The 17,146-nt window shown below is 45.2% G+C and overlaps 3 protein-coding genes and 1 non-coding gene across 4 annotated transcripts; 3 read left to right on the plus strand and 1 right to left on the minus strand.

Annotated features, from left to right (window-relative positions):
* Nucleotides 1–74: 74 nt before the first annotated feature.
* trnat-agu (transfer RNA threonine (anticodon AGU)) lies at nt 75–148 on the minus strand. Its single transcript has one exon. It is a non-coding gene; the product is annotated as a tRNA-Thr (tRNA).
* A 1,025-nt stretch (nt 149–1,173) lies between these two features.
* LOC130515982 (hepatocyte nuclear factor 3-beta-like) lies at nt 1,174–3,825 on the plus strand. Its single transcript, XM_057016692.1, has 2 exons — nt 1,174–1,375; nt 2,422–3,825. The coding sequence occupies exons 1-2, from the start codon at nt 1,301–1,303 to the stop codon at nt 3,487–3,489; spliced, it is 1,143 nt and encodes a 380-aa protein (XP_056872672.1). The 5' UTR covers nt 1,174–1,300; the 3' UTR covers nt 3,490–3,825.
* Nucleotides 3,826–8,464: 4,639 nt separating this feature from the next.
* nkx2.2b (NK2 homeobox 2b) lies at nt 8,465–10,257 on the plus strand. Its single transcript, XM_057016695.1, has 2 exons — nt 8,465–9,112; nt 9,307–10,257. The coding sequence occupies exons 1-2, from the start codon at nt 8,923–8,925 to the stop codon at nt 9,828–9,830; spliced, it is 714 nt and encodes a 237-aa protein (XP_056872675.1). The 5' UTR covers nt 8,465–8,922; the 3' UTR covers nt 9,831–10,257.
* Nucleotides 10,258–15,209: 4,952 nt separating this feature from the next.
* On the plus strand, nt 15,210–17,087 carry nkx2.4b (NK2 homeobox 4b). The gene is made up of 2 exons (XM_057016693.1): nt 15,210–15,825; nt 16,109–17,087. The coding sequence occupies exons 1-2, from the start codon at nt 15,399–15,401 to the stop codon at nt 16,741–16,743; spliced, it is 1,062 nt and encodes a 353-aa protein (XP_056872673.1). The 5' UTR covers nt 15,210–15,398; the 3' UTR covers nt 16,744–17,087.
* The last annotated feature ends 59 nt before the right edge of the window (nt 17,088–17,146 follow it).

The raw sequence follows: 17,146 nt of genomic DNA on the forward strand, positions 1-17,146 counted from the left end.
AAGATCATTTTATTATCAACATCAAAATTCAATTATATCTAGACAGACCCAGGAAGCTAAAGACTTATGTTAAAAGGCACTGCTGGGATTCGAACCCAGGATCTCCTGTTTACTAGACAGGCGCTTTAACCAACTAAGCCACAGCGCCTCCGCTGGCTGTGACGTCACTAACCTGACTCAGCACTACTATTGGTGAATACCTCCACTATTAAACAAGTTTTCTGTCCGTTTAAAAAGCTCCTGATCGGTTTGCAACACACATAATAGTGTGGGTGGATCCAGACAGTGCCTTTATGTGCTTTAATAGTGCAGAATGGGGTTGGAGGTTGAAGGTTTCTGGCTGGTGTCAACAGGTCAAGGGTCAAGGAACCACCAGACGTCAAGCTTTTTCCATTTATTTTAGTCAAAGTTTCTGTTATTTTAAATAACGGGACCTATAAAAGCGACATTCCCACTGCATCAACACGTTCTCCCTAAATAGATGGCTGCAATATCACTGTACCATGAGAAGCTTGATCCTCAACATACCATAGCACAAACGTGCCAGTGAGGGTGACACCATATAATGTGCGTGTGTGTGTGTGTGGACGGGGGTATTTGGGAATGTTCCAGTGTGTGGGCGTGGACAGGTGACAACAGGCCTGTGTGCTGAGAGCAGGGTGGTCCAGGGTCTCCTGTGTGTCCCCTGGCTCCTGTCAGAGGACGAGCAGGTAAATACTCACCCACTATAAAAACAGAAAAGACTGTGGAGGAGGAGGAGGAGGATCCTTGAGCTCATCATTGCCACAGAGATCAGGAAAACCCACAAACATGGAAGAACATGTTAGTCCGCCTCCTACATTTATTTTTGTGCATTGTGTAATTTTATCATGTTTACCAGAGTCTCCACATTAACGCACTTAATGTGAATCTATGCACCAAATGTTCTGTGATTAACCTAAAACTCATGGGCGATCACTGCCCCTGGTGATCGACCTCAACAACCATGATATACAACGGTGACCGAGCACCTTTTTACTGCCCATCGGCTCTTTGAAGCCTTAAATCAAGTTTAATCTGAAGCCGCGCTCGCGCTCATCGAGAGGCTGAAAAAGTCACTCGGATCTAAAGGAGGCAGCTGATTGGACGTCGGCCTAAACTGCAGTAGCACGAGCGCAGGTGTCACGCGGGCTGAATCAGATTCTGTCCGGAAACGCGGAGCTGCAGCTCAGTCCCGGTTCTGATCAGACACCGGACACACTGGACCCGGTTCCGCTCACCTGTCTCGTTTTCTGGAGGTCGCGCTGTTTGGGGCGGAAAGATGCTCAGCGCCGTTAAAATGGAAGGACACGAACTTCCGGAGTGGAGCGGCGGGGGTTACTACGGAGACAGCGAGGTCAGAGCGCGAGGAGTCCCCACGGTTCACGCGCACAGCCGCTCGTTCGTTATAGCGTTATAACATATTGTTAGCATTTATTTATTAGCATTTATTTATTAGCATTTATTCAGCTGTGGAGACTTTAGCTTCTATTCCAAGGCTGCTTTTGATCGTAAAGTGCGTCATTTGTTTAGACGCGCTTCCTTAAGCTACATCTTTACAGTTAAATGTCATAAAGTGACACTTTCGACTTTTAACAGTTTCAGCGGAGAAACAGATAATTATTTTTTCAGCCGGTAAAATCAAACTTTTGTGTTAGAATAGCTGACTGCCAGCTTTTCTTTTTTAAATGAGATTTTTTAAAAATATATTAAAAATTAAAATAGCAATAACGACTTCGTGGTTCTGCGTTTTATTTGAAACATATTATATTATTTTTCATAAATTAGATTAAATTTGGTTAAAAATAGAGGTTTGTAATTAGTAGCCAAAAAGAGCGTGTTTTGATTTGTCTATTCAGTGTCCCTTGTTCACCCAATTATTTAGCTGTAATTTGTGTTTAATTTAGGTTATTGTTATTATTGTTTGCCAGCTGAACATTTTATTTGCCGTTGATGGAATCCGCAATAATTTAAAAGCCGTTTTCACATCTTTTACTTTATTCATCGGAACGGATTTAGTTAGTTAGCGTTAGTAAAAATCTTGATTTTTGAATTAAATTTTAATGGAATGAATAAAATTGAATACGTTTCATTGCACTAATCATTTCGTGAGGATAAATCTTGAAAGCGAAAAGCCTAAACTTAAAGAATTAATGAATAACCAAAAACATTCACATGGTTCAAACTGCTTTTAGAATAAAAACGTATTTATTTAGAATCTGACCATCTTAAATAAACAAACGGGCAGAAAAAAATAATTATATATATAGTGACATATTGTGACGGCGCATTTATCTCTAGATTCGGTGACGTGGCTTCTTTTTTTATCTTTCCATTAAAATAAACTTCTGCGCCGCTCACATTGTAACTTGTTATAAACTTGACATATTTCTCTTTTGTCAGTGTTTCAACATGAACACCTGCTACATGAGCGCGCCTGACATGAGCGGCACAGGCCACATAAACGCGCACTACCTGAACCCGGTGGTCAACCACTCCTCCGTGCCGGCCGCTCTGTCTCATACCTCCGGGTCCATGGTTCCGGCAGGGGTCGGTGTAACCGGCCTGAGCACCGCGCTGCCTCCGTGCATGAGCCCCCTCAGCCCACCGCCGTACGGAACCATCCCGGTAGCGAACCCGGTGTTCGGGCAGACCTGCAGACCCAGGGACCAGAAAGCGCACCGGCGGAGCTACACGCACACCAAGCCGCCGTACTCGTACATCTCTCTGATCACCATGGCCATTCAGCAGTCCGATAGCAAGATGCTGACCTTGAACGAGATCTACCAGTGGATCATGGACCTGTTTCCTTTCTACCGGCAGAACCAGCCGCGTTGGCAGAACTCCATCCGACACTCGCTGTCCTTTAACGATTGTTTCATTAAGGTGCCTCGATTACCGGACAAACCGGGAAAGGGTTCCTTCTGGGCCCTCCACCCGGACTCGGGGAACATGTTTGAGAACGGCTGTTACCTCCGGCGGCAGAGACGCTTCAAGTGTGAGAAAAAGCCCGGTTCAGGTGACCGGGAGGAGGCGAGGAATCCGGACTCGGACGCTGGATCGGGCTCGAGGAGCAGCGGCTCGGACTCCCCGCAGTGCTCCTCTCCAACGCCATCAACCGATCGAGCTGTCGGGCTGGACGCCAAACCGAACCGGGAAGAATCGCTGCCCTCCGGCCCGTTTCGCGTCCCCTCGTTAGCGCACAGCCAGAACCTGTTCGCGACCCAGCAGCACCCGCTCCTGCTGCAGGAGCCCGCACACCCCAGGATCGAGCAGCACCACCCGCAGCACTACTTCGACCACCCGTTCTCCATCAACAGCATCATGTCTGAGCCGCAGCATTATAAATTCTCTCCGGAGGCCATGTACGGAGCCTACGAGTGCCCGGTATCGGCGGCCAAACCGGGCCTGGAGCCGCCAGCTGGAGCCGACAGCAGCTACCAGCGCGGGGTGTTCAGCAGGCCGTCGTGAGCGGGCCTGCGGCACCAGCGGTGGTTTTCTACATGTGCGAAGACAGAAAACATTTCTAGCAACGCTTCTGTCCTTTTCTGATAAATAAATGGGTCTCATTTCTGAAAAGTTGCCTTTAATGGATCAAAAATATCCGCATGAATGACAGATCCATCACATGTCGAACTTTGCAGTTTCCATAGAAACGTTAAAGCAAATACAGAAAAAAAACACAGAAAAATGAATCATTTGACAGTAAAAGTCTGGAGTTTATATGACTCTTTGATGGTTTCCTGAATTTATCTTCCTGGTTTCCAGCTGACAGAAGATGATTGAGATTAAATAATGAGGTCAGACTGTTTTGAGTTGCTGCTGATTTATTAAAGCGTAAGAAACTTCTATTGTCTCTGTAACTTAGAAAGTCTCCGACGTTATACATGTTGCTGCCCTTTGACCTCTGAGCTCAAACTAGGTTTCAGTAATAAACCTGAAAGAGTTCCAAAACTAGAGGTCTAATTCTTCCATGTGAGAAGAGGAATTCCTCCATCAGCTTAGGTATCAAACATTGCAAACCATCCAAAGTGTCCTTCTCTCTTCCTCATGGTCACATATCAAAGGTTTTTAAAGTCTATCGGCTGTGCTGAATAATCGTGACCTGAGCAGATCCACGTACGAGAGGTTCCTCCTGACTCCTGAACTGCAGCATGAAGCTGGCGTTAGCATGAATGAGACAGGTTTCACCCATTGAGGCTTCGCGTCATCACGTCTCTGCTCCCTGATGTCGTACTCTTGAAGATGCACTAGATGCTCCTCGGCCCCTGTAGATAATAAATAATTCTGGTTAATAAAAACAGCCGAGAATGAAGGTGAAGAGTCAGGAAGCTTTTGACTGAGCTGTGTGCGGCTCTTTAACATCTGACACCTCCAGCTGATGTTTCCACATCTGACCCAGCAGAAACAGGAGTGATCAGGGGCCTGATTACCATGGGCCCATCTGAGCCACCTGGATCAATCACAGGCTTCCTTCAGCGGATCAATGAGGAGGGTCTGCAGTTCAGAACATCATGTTTGCTTTGAATTAAGACTGAAACACAAAGAAATGGATGACAAGATCTTCATTCAGCACAAAGTTAGCTTAAAATTAAATGAAAGGGTTCACAGATAAAGCCCAGAGAAAAGACGAGAGCAGTCCCTCCCCACAGCTGGAACAACTCCTGCACAACTGGATTTCTTTAAATCAGGAGGTTCTGTGGAGAAATCACATCGTTGCTAGAGAACGTCAGCAGAAATTCATATTTTCTCGTCTGACTGGAGGTTTCAGGGGGGATTTAAATCTTCAGGTGAAAATAAGTGATTGAACATTCAAATCTCCCATCATCCGTTTCCACGTGTGATGAGTCAGTTCAGCTTCTCGGAGATGCTGAAGCTTCAGGACAAAAATCCGTCGTAGATAAACAGCAGTTTTCTTTCATGGGCGTCTACAATGACGCTTTCTGAAGGTGAAAGGAGCTTAAGTGTCAATCTGGATGCTGTTCAGCCCCCCCTGGAGGGCCACCCAGAGAGTTGTGGCTCTGGGAGATCGGGGTGGGGATGGGGAGGGACTGGAGGGGCAATGGTCAACTACAGCTAAACGTCACATTTATTGGCCCAAGTGGCTTCATTCCCTCACGTCTGGACCCTCGGGCCTGACCTTCGTGGTTGGACCTTCCACGTGCAGCATCAAGCAGTCAAACAGCCAAAGAGGTCAGCTGACAGGCCAAGCCTGGTCGGACATAGTCCGGACCGGGCCCACAGCAGGACCGCATCTGATACACCACCTTGATTCATGGGAACGCCGCAGCTCTGCCTTTGTGGCTGCTCCTCCACTGAGCAAATACTCCAAACTGTTCAGTCCCCGCCGGCCTTTTCTCTCCTCCAGCACATTGTTTCTGCCCTCACATTTCTTTCATGGTGCAGGAGAGGGGGGATCGCTGCGAGAGCCACTGAGCAAACAGTGGAGAAAGGAGGCTGCCATCTTTACCCTGTTCCCAGGAGAACCTGCCTTTTTATTTTTTTATTTGAGCCCCAAGCTGTCGAACTGAGCCCAGAGTTTGATGTCAGAAAGCTGAATTAATAGCTTTAAGCCAAAGGGGGCTGGCCACCCATCACCAAACAGGCCCTGAAATGTTTTATTGGAGATTATTAAAGCTTTCCCTCGACAACACAGACAAATATTGGGCAGCCAAAAGCCTCCAGCTCTGCTTTCACTCCTTTATTGATGGTTTAAAGTGTCCCAGACAAAAAGGAGCTGCCTAACTCGGTGTCATTTACTGATTTGATGGATCATGTCCAGATGATTCTGTTCTTTCCAGAGAGGTTCAGGTACCAGAAAAAAACCAAAATACACTCTTTAAACACACCTAAAATAAAGGTGTACTTCATCATTTAAAAGGCTTCTGGATTTGAGTTCTTGGGTCTGTTGTTAACAGAACCCTCGAAACATGACGGATCTTTGTGGGTTCTGTTCATTAAAACCTTTGAAAACTCTGAAAGGTCAGGAGGTTTTGAATGGATGGGTCTGTGGTGTCTCCGTGGAACCCCTGAGAACAGTTCTACTGGAACCAGAAGAAGGACAATCGTGGTCAACAGCTGCTGTTTCTGACCCAACAGGTGAATATGTTTGTTTCTGCTGTGATCTGTAGATTATGTCTCCTTGTTACCATAGCAACACTCATCAGAAATACTGAAGAACCTGAGAGCAGCGCATAAATGTGACTCCTACGGGGTTAAACATGAGATCAGGCCAGCAAAATAATTTACAAAGTTCCCAAAAATTAAACTTGTGTGCACGTCTGTGCACGTCATCTCTATCTTCGATTCAATCATGTAATTATGTATTTTAATTTTAACAGAAACGGAGTTTGTCAGAACTTTAGCGCCACCTGTAGGAAGAAATTAAACATCACAGCCTCACTACGGTAAAATCCGCCCACTCCCTGACAAAACAGATAGATTTAGATGTAAAATGTCTATAGTTCCGGTGATTTAATAAATAGTGAACATAACGATAGACTGAGAGGAAGTGATTGAATAATCCATTGGATCCGCTCATTATCTCTCCTTCTGCATTCAGCAGCATGATGTCGTCGGTCTGCATCCAACTGGGAATCTGGGGGAGAAATCCCTCCTAAATCTGAGACTTTGAGGAGTGATGCTGGGTGAGATGGGTCGTCATGGCGACCAGCTGCTGTGTCAGGCCTCCACGCTGAGACTTAATACGGGTAATTTCCTGCCAGGCAAATCGGGTAAATTTAATGCCTGACACTGTGAGCCATGAGAAACGTGCATGTTCAATTAACGTTAATTACCATTAATCACTTAAATGTGAAGAAGAGAATTTGTCGTACATTAAAAGGAAATTATAGCTTAGAAATAAAACAGAAAGGGCCGTTTTCCATCATGAAGTTGATTATGATGACGTGTGCAATCACTAATTCTTGGCTACCCCTGTTTATAGATTTATATTTATGTTATATTTGGAGAAAACGCAACAAACCTTCCTTTTATCCAACACCGCCCCCCTCTGGGCCTTTTCTGCATTACAAGGTATATCTGGCAGGTTTTCTTGAACTTTTAATAAAGTATTATTTTTATTACATTAAGTAAACAAATTATTATTGGTTTCAGCAATCCAGATAATAAGCATAACAACTGTATAAGAGCACAGTTTGATTAGTATTGAATTAAATATTCTGCAGAGCTCACGAATAAATAATAACCCATTAAACAAATATTCTTTGAAAGTAAATAATAGATCTTCTAACCAAAACTGAATTTAATCAACAATCTTTTTTGTATTTTTTTCATTTGTTGACAGTCGCTGTCAGATCATCCATCAGGTATTTACTACGTCAACGCGTGGTGTAGTTCATCAGACGGACAACAGGGGGCAATCTGAGCTCAGCTTAGAGCAAAACGCTCAAAAATATATTTAAAAAAACCAAATCTTTAATTTGACTTTTCAAAATATCTCTTGAATTGACTCAAGGTCTCTCTTTTAGTGCCTTAAGTGTCAAAATACTCTTTTTATTAGATGATAAACATATTCACAATTGTAGATGCAATTATTCTCTGATTTTATGCGGATCATTGTTTGACCACTTTAATGTCGCTCCTCTCTCTTTAGCACACGTGTGTGTGTGTGTGTGTGTGTGTGTGTGTGTGTGTGTTGTCATGAATGTGTAAGTGAGCCTATTGATGACAGCAGTCTAAATACCATGACAACAACCAGCAGCCTCACATGTATTTCCACTGTGTGTGTGTGTGTGTGTGTGTTTTGCATCCTGCTGGGTGGTCGATCTTTACAAACACACGACGAACTGATCGTCACAAAGACCGCACAGCCTGCACATTTATCCCATTTATTCCAACTGAGCACTTTATAATAGAAGCGCGCGCGCGCACACACACACACACACAAATAGAAAAAAAGAGTTACACTTTACCTGAATGAAGTTTTCAAATCGATATCGACACCAGCTGTGAGGAGAATAACAGCATCTCTGAGCATAATTATGAGGAAGTAAAAGAAATATTCATTGAAACATTATTTAACAAATAGAATGTTGTGGCCCAGCAGGATGGAGGGATGAACCAGCACCAGAAACTGTTGTTCTTCACAACGTAAGGGAATAAATATTTCTAAACCCTTTTGTTTTCTCTCTGTATTCCTTGATCAAAAGTTCAATCATATTTATTAGACACTTCAGCAGATTTAAGAGCAATAAAGTTTCTTGATTTGAATGTCTGTTCCCGGCTAAATTAATCCTCAAATTATTAAAACACACCACATATTCGGCAAAACTGCATAAAGTTTTCAGCAGTAGCTAATCAATAACTATATCATAGCGTTAAAAACTAAAAGTAACCGGGTGGCGAATTAGTCATATATTCGCGACCGGCGCCACCTGCTGGTGGACATGAGGAGTTCAGGTCCTCGAGAGTAAAAGAGCAAGAAAAGAATCAAAAAAGAGAAGAATAAAAGACAGATTAAGCCACATGATCTCACAGAGCGCGTGCGTGTGTCCCATCAATTTCTCAGAGTAGTTTAGAAGAGGTTTCTAAAGAATAAAATACTTGAATCCTATTTTCGCCCTTTTAGTGCAGGAATGATGAAACGATTCTGTTTGTTCCGCAAGTGTGAAAGTGTGAATAATCTTTCACTTTAGTGCTCCATCACTTAAACCTTCACCTCCTCCGAATCTCCTCCTTCCTTTCCTTCAACACTTGACCCTTCAGAACCCTCCAGGACCCTACAGGACGCGCCCCCGGACTTTAAAGATGGGCGGAGGAGTCGAGGCAGCTCCGTCTGCTCCGCCTCGCCCTCATTGATGGACCGGAACCCGCCGCAGTCTCCACTTAAACCGCGGAAGGTCCCGGAACTTTCCTCACTTTTGTCCCCGCTTAACGCGCGTCATGTCTGCGAAAACTGGATTCTCGGTTCGTGACATTCTGGAAATGCCGAACCAGAGGAGGGGGGGCGGTTCTGGGACCAGAAAGTCGGAAGAGGACGAGACAGAGGAGGCTGCAGAGACGGGGGAGGTGCAGAACCTGAGATTTATGGGCCGGAGTTTAACCGAGCGCGACAGGTGGATCCGCGAATCCGGTAATCTGCCCCAGAACCTTCCATCCACCCATCCATCATCCATCCATCCATCCATCATCCATCCATCCATCTGAAGGTGTTGATGGTTTATTCCCCTCTAGAAAAAAAATGTTTTCCAGCAGCATCTTTCTGTTCTTGTCTTTTGGGTCCAGTCTGTTTAGAGTAATCGGATTTCTCCTCCCGTCTCCCTGTAGTTCAGGCTCTGTCCCCGGAGTCCACAAGCGAGTTCAGACCTCCTGGACTCCGGACAGAGGGGGCCCCTGTCGCGGTCCGCAGCCCAGCGCAGAAGAGCCGCGGCCGGAAGCGGCGCGTCCTCTTCTCCAAGGCGCAGACCTTCGAACTGGAGCGGCGCTTCCGGCAGCAGCGCTACCTGTCCGCCCCGGAGAGGGAACACCTGGCTGGGCTCATCCGTCTCACCCCGAACCAGGTGAAGATCTGGTTCCAGAACCACCGCTACAAGATGAAGCGGGCCCGCGGGGGGCAGAACCTGGACGCGCTTCAGCTGCTGCCGCCCCGCAGCGTCGCCATCCCGATCCTGGTGCGGGAGGGGAAGCGGTTTGACAGACTGACAGCGCAGGACCTGGAGGCGACGCTCAGGTCCGGCCTGGGTCTGCCTCTGTGCACCTTCTCCCCTCTGCTGCACCCCGGGTTCGGGCCGGAACAGGCCGGGCCGCCGGGGGTGCAGCAGCTGGCGCACATGCCGCCGTGGAGCTGGTGAAGCAGGCGCGTCCCCGGAGGACACGAACAGCCAAGTCCACGTTAGAAATGTCTTATTCACGCACTGAAATAAAAAGACACGTCCATGTTTTGGGCGGAGATGCGGCCTGTCGGGAACATTATCGTCCGTAGGTATTTAAAGCATGAGAACATTTGCAGCAGCCAGAAACTCCTGATTACTTATTTAAATGGTTTCTGTCTTTTTGGTGACGTCACGGTGTTGCTGTTGGTTTTAACGACGAGACGAACGTCGAAAACTTTCTCACAATCTGTCAGAAAAGACGAAAAAACCTCACTTTCTCGTGGGTTGTGTGTTTTCTGTCACTTTAATTGTTACGTTTTATACATTTATTTATAACCTTGAGCACTCAGATGATTTGTAAGCTGGATATTTATGGTTTGAATAAAGGTTTTTGTGTCTGACATCATTTGATCCTGCAGCAGTATTGATGGGAGATGTGACCGACGTTTAACATTTAACATCGTCATTTGCATCAAATTTCAACTAAAATTTCAAGAAGAGAAAAAAATAACGTCTATTTACAACATTAAATGTGTGGATTTGTCAGAATTTGAATCCCTGTTGGAATGTGGTGACTTTCATACTTTTACATTTACAGTGATTTTATTATTTTATTCTGAATTTGTCCAACTGTCACTGATCTGAGAGCAGCACAAATATCCATAAGGTTTTATTTACCTTTGAGGTTCGGCAGGAATGAAGGAGGCGATGAAGGAGAAGAAAAATCAGAGGATGTGCAAAAATAAATCACTCACTTTTGTGAGCTGAAGGTTTGATTCAGCTTCATTAAGTGTTTTTTTTTTAAAATGTCAATTATCCGCAGCAGATTCACGCACACCCCTGTCCCTGCGGGGGTGCGCGTGTGCGTGTGCCTGTCGGTGTGTTGCTGTGTGCCAGAGGTCAGCTCATCTGAGAGGATGATGCTGGGGGTCAAAGCTTTGACAGTTATTCAGCGAGGATGAGAAAAGAAGAAGAAAAGGATGAAGCGGCAGAAGAAGCGCGGAGAGATTATCGGACTAATCTGCTGCTTTTATTTCTTTCACTTTACAGAAACTTCAATTATTCATGTGGCAGAAATAATCCGGGTCAAAACATTTATATGAAGGCGGTCGGCGTCCGTCTTTTACATTCATGGAAATAAAAAAAAGACATTGAATTTTTTGTAACCATATAATAGTCAATAGATGAACTGAAATTCGGATTAAAAAAATATCAAATGTGATTCTTAATTGTTTGAATGTTAGAAGCAAAATTCCCCTCTAATAAATGGTGGAATAAAGCCTTTCAGAGAGAAAGAAGAAAAGATTATTGTTGTCACACAGCAGTGTAACAGGAGGAATTATGTGGAAGCGAAAATACAAAAAATGTAAGGGTAATTAATTTAAAATTGAAGAAACAAGCAACAAGAAAAATCAGAGGTTTAATGTTCAGAAAAGAGTGACTGAAATAAAGAGGAAATGTTCTCAACGATTTTACTGACGATCAAAATTCTGTACCAAAAATATATTGTTTTTTATTAATGTTATTTTAGTATTGGAAATTCAGCTTAAAGGACATCTTTATGAATCAAGTTTTCCAGTAAAAATCAACACTACACATTTTACGCATCTTTCTTTTCTTTTGTAGATTTGATTAAAATTAATTTCTTTGGGTTATGATAATTATGAATGTGATTATTTTTGTTGTTGATTTTATCATCCTTGATTTATCCAATAATATATATTTGTTCAGATTTTATATATTTACAGACCGGTGGGTCGTAAAGTCGCGTCTGCAGTGACACAGATTCACCTGCAGGTGGCATCAGATGACAAACGGACACCGTTTGGGTTCCGTCAGCAACGTTCAGGTGTTACTCGCAGATTGTTGTTTATTTGAGTTGTTCAGATGGTAAAATTGCCGTTTGTGGACCGAGGATTATGACTCAATCTGGAAAATAAAGCTCCTTCTTTTCAAGGTCAAACTGTCACATGAAGATGAGCAAAGATAAAAGACGAGACCTAATTCAGCAAATATTCCGAACAAAGGTTATTTTTACAGTGTCTGTAAAAAAAAAAACAAGAGACTGACCTCCCCAACAGGAAAATCCGGAGGAAACCCCGACCAGGACCAGGTTCATATGAGGGTCCCTCTTGCTGTTGGGGGATAGCAAAGGAGAGAGAAAGGGGGTGAGGGGAAATGACCACTTCCTGTTGAAAAAGACAGGAAGTGTCAGGTGTCATTTCACCTGACAACAACATTTACGGTTATTTACACTGTAAATCTGAAGGAGACTGACCCCTGGGTGGCGCCCCAGAGCTACCCTGTTTGCACGCCTCTCTCTCTTACACACACACACACACACACACACACACACCACACACACACACACACACACACACACACACACACAGCTGCTAAGTGGTGCTAGGCTGCACACTGATGATTCCTGAAGATCACTTCAGGACGAGTGACCTTTGACCTAAAAGTCTTCTTATTCTTATGTTTACAGGCTGAACCAGCCTTCAACAGTCATACAAGAGACCAAAATGGAGAATAAACACGAGTCAGGAGCTGATTTCAGTCCCCGTCTGGCCTGAGAACCAGAATAATATTCATGTTTTTACCGCTGACAAGCGTTAAAACTTTTCAACAAACTCTAAACCACGCTTAAAGTATCTGAACAGCAAATTGTTTAGGAACATTAATTGGAATCCTGTGGTTGTTCTGCTGCCTCACAGTGAGGAGTTAAAGGACCTTTTTCTGTTTGAGGAGCCAGCTGGTCTGGACTGGCCCCCGGTTTAAGTGGTTGTCCTTTTAAGAGGCCTCCAGGGGCCCCCAGCTGCCCGTCCTGGAGCTCCTCTAGGATTAAAGACAGGAGACACAGGAGCAGCAAAAGAACCCACAGGAGAAGGGTCGGGTCACGCTTCACCTGAGACCAAGGACAAGAACCTAAACAAAGAAACAGGAAGTAAATGTTTAAATCTGGCAAAGGCGGAGGCCCAGAAGGGACAAACCGCGTGGAGGATGTGACTCAACCCGATGTGATCACAAGTCTTTTTAAACCATCAAGCAAAGTGCAGATCACCAACGTTTCTAATCCTGATGGAATTCAATCCCTTGAACATCTTATTTAATCTCAAATCAGATTCTAACTAACTATGGTTCCTGATGGCCCAGTGACCAATCAGGAGTCTCCTCGCCCTGTAGCTCCACCCACCCACAATAAGACGTCTTTGTCTTACTGATGATGAACTTCCTTTATAAGAATAATAACAAATAATGAAGAATCTGTCTCCTATAAGAAATAATGTGGCCAAAATCTAAAAAAAAATCAAAATTTTCTAATCTTTAAAACTGTTGTCCTCGGGTAAAAATGACCCGCCACTGCATTAAAAACCGAGAGAGAGGTCTTCTCATCAAAGCTGGCCTTCACGCCTTCATACCTCCCAAAGACAAAACAAGACAAACAAGAATGTGGTTCTTCTGAGCACACTGCACACAGACGGTGACATTAGCGAGCGTGAGGACAGGAGGCCAGTCAGCATCCTGGAGTGAGAGTCTGGCATGGAAACGCTGAAGAACAAAGACTGAGAGTGAAGGGGAGGCAGAGCGGAGCAGGGGCAGGGAGAGCGGAGCAGGGGCAGGTGGAGCGGAGCAGGGGCAGGATGAGCGGAGCAGAGGCAGGTAGAGAGGAGCAGAGGCAGGTGGAGCAGAGGCAGGTGGAGCAGAGGCAGGTGGAGCAGAGGCAGGTGGAGCGGAGCAGGGGCAGGTAGAGCAGAAAATTCCTGGGGCAGAGGGACAGGAGGGAACTGGGGGAATGGGGCTGTGACACTGTGTGCAGCAAGTGTAAGAAATATATCTGCAAAAGCTGTGCACTTGCATACTGCCCTCCATGTGCTGATTAATTGAATGGGTTATGTTATTTTTCATATTTTTGTATTGTACATTGTCTTAAATTGTTCACTGGAGAGAAAAAAAGAAAGAAACTGAGTCATTGAGATGATTAAAAATGCATTCAAAACTCCTTTTTGCACATTTTCCCCCTTTCTTAAGCTATAGAAATACAAGTGAAGAGGGAAAACTCAGGTATTAACACATTTTGTGGTGAATAACAAGTTGTTTCTTCAAGCAAGATGAAATTTGGTGTTTAAAACTCAATTAAGCTGCTTATATTGAGGATTTAGTGAAGACGGGTCATTTTGACCCGGAGGACACAGAAAACGAGGACAACAGGAGACAACTCACCGGCGCTTCCGGTGTCCCTGAGGCCGAATAAAGACAGACGGTGTCCGAAGTCCCTCCCAGATCCCTAACTAGTGCACTAAATAGTTCACTCAAACCAACCTCTAATGTGGTGAATAGGGAACGGGACACAGCTTTAACCGCGCACGTTAAAGTTTCGGGACGCGCTGCTGGGAAAAGGGTCTGTGACGTCATGTGATGACGCGAACAAGTCGGCGGCTGATTGGCTGCTTGAGGGAACCAATCAGAACCTGCAGGAACGCGACTAGTTCCCCAAGTAGAACCAGAGTGGAATAAACGTCGCAAATGTTCTCAAACGTTTTGGATCAAATTCTTTCGATAAATACATCTGGTGGGGATATATTTAAATGTTTCATAAGAAAGAAAATAATTAAATCAGTCTGTTTAACTCACTTTGTTCCACAATATTTGTGTTTCCGACGTTCAAAAAAAAAAAAACGAAAAATTAAAACATTGATCTAGAAAGACAAACCACATAAAAAAGAAATGTTATTTGAAGATATGGACTGGGATTGGCATTAATACAGTTATCTACTAAATAAAATTTAAGATGCAAAAAAAATAATGTAGCCTTATTTAGAAAATGATTAATAATTATTAAAATAGTTACTCTGGAATGGAGTAAAACATTCTGAAAACAACAGATAAACAAGAAAAATAAGATTTTCGTGGTATTTATGAATAAAAAAATAAATTATTTGTGATGTGAAACTTCGATAGTTCCGATTATAAATCCGATAATGAAAACCAAAGTTAATTCAAAATTACGAAACAAATTCTATTTATTTAATGGCCCTGAAGAAATGAAGCACTTTAAAAGGGGAAAAAACAATTTAATAACAGGGCAAGGTAAAGGCCTCAGGTGGGAAACATCTGAGATCTTTCAGGGAATTTTCCTTCATGGAGCTGAAGCTTCTATCCAGAAAACCTTGAAACACCAGGTGGGTCCAACCAGGTGAGTTCTGTCCCCCCAAAAGTTTAAGAGAGCAGAGAATAAACACAGATTCCATCACTGTGAGGAGTCGACGCTGCCTCCACATTAAAGTTTGTGGAGGTTTTTAATGTTTGAGTGGGGATGAAATCTTTTTTTTTGTACCTCCAACATCAGCCGCCTTTGTTGGCTGCTGCCCGCGTCGCTCCGCCCCTCCCCAGTGTCGGAGTCCGGCGGGATAAGGACGAGCTGGTCTCCTCCTGCAGCCGATCAGCTGGACCTGTTCAGGGAGGCAGAAGCAGCAAGAAGCCGGAGGGAGGGAGGGGGAAGCAGGCAGAGCCGACCTCACAGAGCCCGGGAGTGGCCGCATCATGTCCTTTAGCCCCAAACACTCCACTCCCTTCTCAGTGTCCGACATTCTGAGCCCGATGGAGGACAGCTACAGGCGGTTCGGGACCATGGATCCCGCCGCAGGTTGCTTCAGCTCCTACCGACAAGCGCAGGTCTCTCAGCCTGGTCTGCAGCATCAGCAGCAGGTGCAGCAGCACCCTCAGCAGCCACATCTCCACCACCACCACCACCACCACCACCTGTCCTCATCTTCCTCCTCTTCCTCAGCCGCCGCCGCCGCTCTGGGACCCGGTGGGGCCTATCACCTCCCCCACGGAGTGCCGCAGTTTTCCGGTGGCTTTTGCAACGGCGGCATCGGGAATGTAGGAGAGCTGCCGTCCTACCAGGACACTGTGCGGGGTGGAGGAGCAGCCTGGTACAGCAACCCAGAGCCCAGATACCCGACAAGTGAGCGCAAGTCCGGCCTCTGACATCTCATGTTGGGACGCTGAAATTAAATTTGACTTAATTTTTTTCCAAATTTGAGAAGCTTTTTAAAGTTTTTAAATATTTTAAATGTGGTGATAAATATGATATATTAAGAAGGTAATTTTAGGTTAACCTTCTTAAAGGTTACAAAAACAATTTCATTTTTAAATACTTTTAAATTGGAATAGACATCATTTTAAAAAATGATTACAGGTTCGGTTCAAAATCATGTTGGTGATAATGTCTTTATTTTCCCGTGAAGTTTCCAGATACATGGGGCCCTCAGCCGGGATGAACATGCCCGGGATGGTGGGCGCTCTGGCCGGGATGGACTCCGCCAAGTCCATGGTGACGCTGCACGCCGCGCCGCGGCGGAAGCGCCGGGTGCTCTTCTCCCAGGCGCAGGTGTACGAGCTGGAGCGTCGCTTCAAACAGCAGAAGTACCTGTCGGCCCCGGAGAGAGAGCACCTGGCCGGACTGATACACCTCACCCCGAACCAGGTCAAAATCTGGTTCCAGAACCATCGCTACAAATTGAAGCGGCAGGCCAAGGACAAAAGCGCGCAGCCGCTCCACCAGGACGCAAACGGCGGGGGCGCGGGAGGACTTCAGTGTGCGGGGACAAACCGCTCCTCCTCCGTGTCGCCGGTCCTAAAGAAGGGCGCCAGCGGGCCCCATCAGACGGGGAACCGACAGAGCGGCGGCGCGGAGGTGCTGAGCGCGCCGCCGCAGCGGCAGCTGAACGCGCTGTCCTCGGCGGATGAGTTGGAGGACCTGTCCCCCAGCCCGCCGCTCGGCCTGCACACCCACATCAACATGACGCAGACGGACGCGGCGCTCATCGAGTACACAAACGGCATGATCAGCTCCAATTTACTGTACGGGAGGACGTGGTAGGTCCGCGGGAGCGGCGGCTTCGGACCTTCTGGCGATTTCTGAGGGAAATAATCCGTCATCTGAAGACTCGAGAGACAAAGTGAACTGTGAGCTTTTAGAGCTCCCAACCTTTCTCTGCCTCTTCAAAATTAACAGTTTCAAACGACTTTAGAATCATGGCTGCGCGCAGATTTAAAGTAGAATTTAATTTGAGGGTCGAGGACGCGCTGAGCTTCCACAAATTAAATTATTGCAGCTCTGTAAAGGAAGTGTTGAAATCTTACGGTTTCCGACGGATGTCAGCAATTATTTGTTACTCAGATTTTTTGTTTCCAGTTCTGAATAAAATATTTTCATTTTCGACATTTCAGTGTTTTGGTGGTTAAATTATTATTTTTTAAAATAGAAAATAAATTAAGTTTAT

The sequence above is a fragment of the Takifugu flavidus genome, chromosome 19, assembly GCF_003711565.1.
Source record: "Takifugu flavidus isolate HTHZ2018 chromosome 19, ASM371156v2, whole genome shotgun sequence".
NCBI lineage: Eukaryota > Metazoa > Chordata > Actinopteri > Tetraodontiformes > Tetraodontidae > Takifugu > Takifugu flavidus.